The following is an 8,072-nucleotide window of genomic DNA, read 5'->3' as shown; positions in this document are numbered from 1 at the left end:
CCTCTATTTATATCATTTCTATTCTTTCTAAACCTATTTTGGGCCCAACAACTTATTCTTCTTTTTATTCTAACCCCCAATTCTACTTACACTAATAATTCACATATTCTAATAAATAATTGAATAATGCCACATAATTAAATACTAACACCTCATATAAATAATTAAATCACATAAATAAATTCTAACTTAATAAAAATAATTAAATAAAAGGAGGGCGTTACAATAAACAGGGAAACCCTGTGATGAGTGCGGATGGGACCCCAGTAACAGAGCCCTGCCTCATCAATACTTATGAGTTGTTGACTTCTGAGCATTTTGAAGCCTGCCTTGGTAGTTTACTTTCTTTTTGTTTTTCAGTTGCTTGCTTTCTTACCACATTCTTGTTTTGTTTCCCCTAACTGATAAAATTTCCTTATCTTTGTGTTGCAGGAAAAATGAAAGATTTGGGGGCTCTAGTGAACGCGGCGAGTAAGAAAATCTCGGCCAAGAAAAAGTGCAAGAACGTTCAATCTCTGGAGCACCTTATAGCTGGTTCTGGCCCTGGCTCAACCTCTGGTCCTGTGGTGGACTTTGAAGGTCATGAGCCTTCTGAGGAGCTGGTGCAGGATTCTGCGAAGAGGCAGAGGGTGAGAGTGTCTTCCGAGGACCCAATGACGTCGATCAAGGCCGTTCTTGTCCGCTCTAAGAAAGGAAACTTCCTTCAGCTTCCAAATGTGTGGTCTGAACCGGAGCTGTGTGGTCCCTAGTTGACCCTTTTCTTGGATGACCCCAAGTTGAAGATTATCCAGGATCTAGGCCCCGCTTGCCGAAGTAAGGCGATAACCGATGGGGTTATTGCCACTATGAAGGCCTTGGAGGTCGCCACTGCCCTGAACAATGCTTTTCTTGAGGGTGAGGTTCGGGTCGATGCTTTGGTGTGGGAGAGGGATGCTATGACCGCTAAGGTTGCTGCTCTTGAGGAGGATCAAAGGAGCAAGAGGTCCATCGCGGAAGACCATGACCGTCAATTGGTTGTCCTGAAGGAGCAACTGTCAGAGGCTCGTACTGCTCTTGAGCAAGCAACCGATTCCTCCGGGAAGCTGGTTGAGGAGAAGACGTCCTTGGAGGAAGCTCTGAAGAAGGAGGACCTCTCTGGAGAGGATGATGCGGAAGACCATGTGGTCCTGCGGCGTGCCGACCTTGTGGACAGGATTGGTGAGCTGGAAGGAAGCTTGGTGGACGCCGTCCGGCTTGGCTTCGATCGGGCAGTGGCTCAGCTGAGGGTGGTGAACCTGGGTATCGAGCTGAACGTTTAAGGAATTCATCCCCTCAGTGAGGTAAAAGACGGGGTGATCACTCCGCCCCTCGACCTGGAAGAAAATGATTGGCATGTTGATGACGCCTAGGCATGATGAAGCCTTTGTAATTAATTTTTCTTCAAGAACCAAGTTTGTAATGACATTGTGCGCCCTTAGTAGTTTTAGCACTTTTTATAATACAGTTGCATTTAGGCATGGCAACAAAACCCATACCCGTGGTTACCCACCTGAACCAAACCCAATTTGACGGGTTTTCCCCGTTTTGATTGGGTTTAGGTATGGGTTTGGGTTTTCCCCGATTTCAAAACACGGGTATGGGACGGGTAATGGGTATAAAGGTACCCACCCCGAACCAATACCCAAACTCGTCCCAAATGCAAAAAATTACTTTATGTTGATATGTCATGTTATTTTGTTTGATAATTGCCGCGATATAGAAAAATAACATTGATATTTAAAGGAGCAACTAAATCAATCGGTCTAACAAATGTTAAAGTGATCATATTGCAGGATAATGCATTACAACATTTCTCTAGGGGTTGCAAAAAACTTCTATTTTTTATTAAAAAAAATTATTCATTGTGGGGATGGGGATGGGGCGGGGATACCCGAACCCGTCGGGGATGGGGATGGGCTTCAATTTCTCATCCCCGTTGGGTATGGGTAGGGTAACGGGTAACTATATGAGAATCGGGTATGGGGACGGGGAATGTAAAACCCGTCCCCACCCCGCCCCATTGCCATGCCTAGTTGCACTATTCTCAATTACACTTGTCTGAAATGTATGATTTACTTTCAAGTATAATGTTTTGAATTTGATTGCTCGTCGTGTGAGGCTTTTTAATACTGTCTGAAGTATTTGTTGAGATCGAACTATCTATCTTGTGTGTTTTACAAACGGCAATAATTCGTATGCTCTTAGCTGTTCGTCTTGTATTGTTACTCGCTTTTGAAGTGCGAGGTTTTTAAGCCGAAGTGCTTTTTGCTGTGGTGGGATGGACTACCCCCCGCAGTCATTATTTCGACGAAGTGATTTAATGACTGGAGAGTTTAGCATGCCCGCCTGACTTCTTGTCACTTTGACTTGATGAAGTCAAAGCTTTGCCCTTTTCTTCCCAGGTAATTTTGTTTGGAAAGTTTACCTTTGCGTTGTTTTGCAAGGAAGAGTTTGGGCAGGAGGTTTCCAACTGTCTATGCGGGGTATTAGTTAGAAGTATTGCACATCCAAGAGATCGTTTATCTGAATGTGTGTCCAAAGTTGTGTTTCAGACGTGTAACAGCGGATGAACGAAGAAATCATTCTAAGTTCAACGCACTGAGGCGTGAATCACCCACCACGAGCTGGGTTCTACCTAACATGCCGAGCAGTGATGTCGCAGCGGTAAGCGTACAAACCGAGGAGTAAGAGAATTTGTTGTGTAAATTTCTCTCATCCTTTTTCTTTTTGGATTCGGAGTGGCACTACTTTCCTCTTCCGTTTATATGTTTGTTGGAGAGCGAGAAGTTCGTTGCATAGAACTGAGTATGTACATTAGAGTAAATTGGCGTTGTCTACCATCTAAGTGTAATACTTTTTGGGTTTTTATGCATTCCAAGTCCTTGGAATAGCGTTTTGATGGAGGTCTTCGAGTCTGTAAGCTCCCGTTCCAGTCTTCATTCGGATCCTGAAGGGCCCGTCCCAGTTGGCGGCTAGTTTCCCTTCTTCGGTATCCTTTTGGTTTCGCCGGAGAACGAGGTCGCCTACTTCGAATTCCCTTTTTCTGACTCTCTTGTTGTGGCGAGCGGCGATTTTTTGTTTTAGCGTTGCCTCCCACAAGGTAGCGTTTATTCTTACTTCGTCGACGAATTCGAGCTCTTCACGCAGATTGGCTGTGTTGGTCGGGAAGTCAGTGTTGGCATCAGTTCGCCAAGTGAGTTCTGTCAACTCAATTGGTATGACCGCTTTCGTTTCGTAAGTGAGCCGCAAGGGTGACTCGCCAGTGGTGGAGTGGGGAGTAGTTCTATAGGCCCAGAGGACCGCGTGTAACTCTTCAGCCCACTGAGTTTTGGCCGTGTCTAGCCTTCTTCGTATCCCTCATAGAATGACCCTGTTTGCAGCCTCGGCTAGGCCGTTGGCTTGAGGGTGTTCTACGGAGGTGAAGCTTTGTTTTATGCCGATGTTCCTTAGGTAGTCCTGGAACCTTTGCTCCGTGAACTGTGTACCATTGTCGGATACGACTAGAGCTGGTACCCCAAACCTTGCTAGGATGTTTCTTTTGAAGAAACGGAGTACGTTTTTAACTGTGATCTTAGCCAGTGGTTCGGCTTCGATCCACTTTGTTGAGTAGTCGATGGCGACTACCAGGTATTTCAGCTGTCCGGTGGCTTTAGGGAATGGTCCCAGAAGGCCGATGCCTCATCATGCAAAAGGCCAAGGGGAAACTAAGGACGTTAGTTCAGCGGGAGGTGCTAGGTGCATGTCCCCGTGTCGCTGACATTTGTCGCAGAGGTTCACGTAATCTGGGCGTCTTTTAGCATGGTAGGCCAGTAATATCCGGCTCGTAGGACCTTTTTCACGAGAGTTTTCGCACCAAGGCGTTGTCCGCAGATGCCTTCGTGGATGTCGGCGAGGACTTCTTGGGTCTCGTTAGGTCCCTGACACTTGATAAGTGGCGTTATGAAACCCCTTTTGTATAGGGTCCCTTCCACTAAAGTGAATGAGCTAGCCCTTCGTTTCAGCCTGGTCTTTTTGTTCGGGTCAGAGGGAAGTTCCTCACTCTCTATGTATCGAGATATAGGGCCCCTCCAATCTTCCATTCCGATGATCGAGTTGATGTCTCGAGGTTTAGCTCCTTTTTCTTGGATGCTCGGTTTTTCGAGAACCTCCTTTATTACGGTCTTGTTTCCGTTCGCAGTTCGCGTACTTGCGAGTTTTGAAAGAATGTCTGCCCGAGTATTCTGTTCGCGGGGAACGTGAGTTACTTCGACAGTTTCGAATTCTTTCATCTTCTCTAGTACTGACTGGACGTACTTTTGGAGATGGTCTTCTTTTACTTGGAATTCTCTAGTGACTTGGGAAGCCACAAGTTGCGAGTCGGTGAAGATTTTCACCTTTCTGGCCCCCATGTCTTGGGCGGTTCTTAAACCAGCCAGGAAGGCCTCGTATTCTGCAGTGTTATTTGTAACAGGGAAAGATAAAGTGAGGGAGATTTCGACAACGATACCTTTGTTATCTTCCACAATTATTCCGGCCCCATTTCCCCTAGAGTTGGATGACCCATCCACGAAGACGGTCCACTCCTCTGAGTTATCCTCAGCTGGGAAAGTCATCTCGGCGAGAAAGTCGGCGAACACCTGTGCATTCAGTGCCTTTTTGGAATCGTAGTGTATGTCAAACTCGGATAGTTCGAGTGACCACTTCATCATCCGACCGGCTACATCTGGGCGACACAGGATCTGCCTGATGGGTTGGTCCGTCCGGACTACCATCGTGTGAGCTAGAAAGTGCTGCCTCAGTCTTCGGGCTGCTGTGAGGAGTGTGAGAGCTTCCTTTTTGATTCTCTGGTACCTTGTCTCTGGCCCTAGCAATGCTTTGCTGGTGAAGTAGACTGGTTTTTGTCCCTCTGTCGTTTCTCAATGAGCACGGCGCTTACCGCGTTAGAAGAGACGGATAGGTACAAGTATAATGTTTCACCTTGATCGGGTCGCGAGAGTACGGGCGGTGTCGAGAGGGTCTCTTTGAGTTGCTTTAGAGCGTCCTCGCATTCCTCTGTCCAATCGAACTTCGTTTCTTTCCTCAAAAGCTTGAAGAAAGGAAGGGCGTGTTGAGTGGATTTTGCCACGAATCTAGAGAGGGCAGTTAGCATTTCGTTAAGTGTTTGGATACACTTCTTAGAGTGGGGCGTTGGGAGTTTGGTAAATGCGCGGCATTTATCCAGGTTCGCCTCTATTCCTCTTTCTATTAGTTAGAAACCGTGGAATTTACCCGCTTGGACTCCGAAGGTGCATTTCTCTGGGTTGAGTCGCATTTTGTACTTCCGAGTTTGTTCAAAAACTCTTCTGAGGTGAGCAGCATGATCCACTTCTAGCTGGGATTTTACTATCATGTCGTTCATGTAGACTTCAAGGATATCGCCCAGAAGTGTCTTGTCATAGACTCTGTTCATCATTTGTTGATAAGTTGCCCCCGCATTTCGTAGACCAAAGGGCATTACGTTGTAGTAATAGTTCCCTGATTCGGTCATGAAGGTTGTCTTCATTTTATCTTCTTCTGCCATGGGTATTTGGTTATACCCAGAATATGCGTCCATGAAAGATAAAAGTTTATAGCCAGAGGAATTATCTACGAGTTTATCGATGTTAGGAAGGGGATAAGCGTCTTTAGGGCAGGCCCTATTAAGATCAGTATAGTCAAAACACATACGCCATTTTCCATTAGATTTCTCGACAAGTACAACATTGGAGAGTCACGTAGTGTATTTGGCCTCAGAAATAAAATTTGCCTCTAGGAGGTCTTTTACAGCTTTTTCTGCAGCTTCTGATTTTTCAGGAGACTGCTTTCTACGCCGCTGGGCTACAACGCTAACTCCGGGATCTACTGTCAGCTGGTGACAAGCGACGCTGGGGTCGATTCCGGGCATGTCGGTTGCGCTCCATGCGAATAGGTCAACGTTCTCCCTGAGGCAGGCGATCAGCTGTGCTCTGACAAGTTCGGGAAGATCCTTGCCGATTTTGAAGTTCTTCGAGGGGTCGTCTCTGAAGGGGACTAGCTCGAACTCACCGTCTGGAACAGGTCTAAGAAGTTTCGCATTGAGCGGATCCTTCTTTTCCCATTTTTGTTCCTTGAGGTCTTCCTTGGTGAACCTGGGATCAAGTTCGACGAAGTTGGTGTCCAGCGTGCTCGCAACAGCTTTCCCATTGTCCTCAGCAGGTTTGCTAGACTGGGAAACCGAGTTCTGGGACTTGTTGGCTTGGAGGAAACATCTTCTTGCAGCTTCGATGTCTCCGTTGAGAGAGGCGATGATGTCGTCCTTTGCATGGTACTTCAACTTCAGATGAGCCGTTGAACATGCAACCCCAAGTTGGGCGAGTCTGGTTCTCCCTATGATGCAGTTATAGAGAGAAGGGCAATCGATTAGCAAGAATGGGATCTTGACAGTTTTCTTGGCATCCTTTTCGCCGAAGGTGACCAGCAGCTCCACGTACCCCCATGGCTGAGTAAACGAGTCGTTGAAGCCGTAGAGTTCATTCCCAACGTAGGGAGAAAGATTTTTCTCCGTTAGTTGGAGAGTTTTGAACAGGCTGGTGTACATGATGTCGCATGAGGCCCCTGTGTCAATTAGGACTCGTTGGACATCCGTATTGGCCATCGATGCTCGTTCAAGCAATGGGATGGCGGAATTTGAGGCTCCACCAGGAAGTTCTGAATCGTAGAACGCCAAAGGTGGCCTTCCTCCGTGATTGGAGGGGGCCAACAAGTTGACGCTCATGAGTTCCTCGAATTTCCTTTTCATGCTCCCCATGGAGACGTTCAGCGTTCCTCCCGTGACGACGTTCCCATGTGCATGAGTAGGGGGTGATTTCCACGTTGTCAGGGAAATCACCGAGATGTTCCACGGACATGGTGATGGTTTTGCCAGGTTCAGAACTGTCACCGATGAGCTCGACGATCTTTCTTTCCGCCTCCGGGTTCTTGACGAACTGTTTGAGCCAGCCTCTCTGGATGAGGAGCTCAATGGCATCCTTCAGATGGATGCAGTCATCGGTGGTGTGGTCGTGGCATTTGTGGAATCGACAGTAGTTTGTCTTGTCGACCCCTTTCCTCTCCTGTGACGGAGCCTTTGGTGGCTTGATGCCAGCTTCATTCAGATCGGCTACGACGATCTCAGCAAGAATTTTTTCTCATGACATAGCCAAGGGAGTGTACTCGGTGAAGTGACCGTTGGGCCTCTTGCTTTCCCTAGCAGCTTTGCCTTCCTTCTTTTTCTCGTGGAAGGGCTTTTTGGAGGTTTCAGTGGCAGGTTCCTCCTTCCTGTATTTATTAAGGCTGTCCGCGTACAGCTCCTCCTCGTAGGCGATGTAGATCATGGCGATCGGTAGGAACTCGTTGAGAGTCCTTGGGCGATCTAAGCGGACAGCTTTCTTCACGTCTGTCCCTTCACGCAGACCTTTGGCGATGAGGTACCGCTTCATTGTTTCATCGGCGCCTCGTACTTAAACGGCTTCTTTGTTGAACCTCTCGATGTAATCTCTGAGGGGTTCGTTTCTTCCTTGGACGATGGCTTCGAGGGAAGCCATCGTTTTTGGTTGCGTCCTTGACGCGGTGAAATGGGTTGTGAACTCGTGACAGAATCGCTCCATGAGTTGATGGAGTTTATCTGCAAGTTCTTAAACCACGTAACAGCTCATTGCCTCAGGGTAATGACGAAAAGCTTGCATTTGATGGCGCCTTGCACTGACCGGTAGGTGAGAACCGCCTCTATGTTCTCGATATGCTCGTCTGGGTCGGTTGTCCCGTCGTACGAGTCCATTTGTGGAGGTTCTCCAGCCTACGGGGAATAGGAGCTTCTCGGATATGCCGTGTGAACAGACCGTAAGCGTTACGATCAGTTTGGGTATCCCGAGAGTCCTCTGAATTGGAGGATGACCAAGAGCGCCCGTTGAGTCTGGGCGGAGATCTTCCAGGGGAGTTCGGCGTGGAGGAGATCTCCTAGGTGGAGTCCTCCTGGGAGGGGATCGCTTGGGTAGAGACCGCCGGGGGGATCTCCTTCTGGTTGATCTCCTGGTGTAACT

General features: G+C 47.7%; 3 protein-coding genes across 3 annotated transcripts; 1 reads left to right on the top strand and 2 right to left on the bottom strand.

The window, feature by feature from the left end:
- Window positions 1–245: 245 nt before the first annotated feature.
- On the top strand, window positions 246–1,298 carry LOC146922560 (uncharacterized). The gene is made up of 3 exons (XM_085711563.1): window positions 246–333; window positions 433–629; window positions 750–1,298. The coding sequence occupies exons 1-3, from the start codon at window positions 246–248 to the stop codon at window positions 1,296–1,298; spliced, it is 834 nt and encodes a 277-aa protein (XP_085567689.1).
- Window positions 1,299–3,791: 2,493 nt separating this feature from the next.
- Window positions 3,792–4,769, bottom strand: LOC146922559 (uncharacterized). The gene has a single exon (XM_085711562.1). It carries the CDS (start codon window positions 4,767–4,769, stop codon window positions 3,792–3,794), a length of 978 nt encoding a protein of 325 aa, XP_085567688.1.
- Window positions 4,770–5,245: 476 nt separating this feature from the next.
- On the bottom strand, window positions 5,246–6,802 carry LOC146922558 (uncharacterized). Its single transcript, XM_085711561.1, has 2 exons — window positions 5,801–6,802; window positions 5,246–5,722 (listed from the first exon to the last, which is right to left on the bottom strand). The coding sequence occupies exons 1-2, from the start codon at window positions 6,800–6,802 to the stop codon at window positions 5,246–5,248; spliced, it is 1,479 nt and encodes a 492-aa protein (XP_085567687.1).
- Window positions 6,803–8,072: the final 1,270 nt, after the last annotated feature.

This window comes from Medicago sativa, chromosome 5, assembly GCF_051527215.1.
Source record: "Medicago sativa cultivar Bolivia chromosome 5, Bolivia_mono, whole genome shotgun sequence".
NCBI classification, from domain to species: domain Eukaryota; kingdom Viridiplantae; phylum Streptophyta; class Magnoliopsida; order Fabales; family Fabaceae; genus Medicago; species Medicago sativa.
The sequence above is the reverse complement of the archived record's forward strand: the minus strand, read 5'-3'. Positions and strand labels throughout refer to the sequence as shown.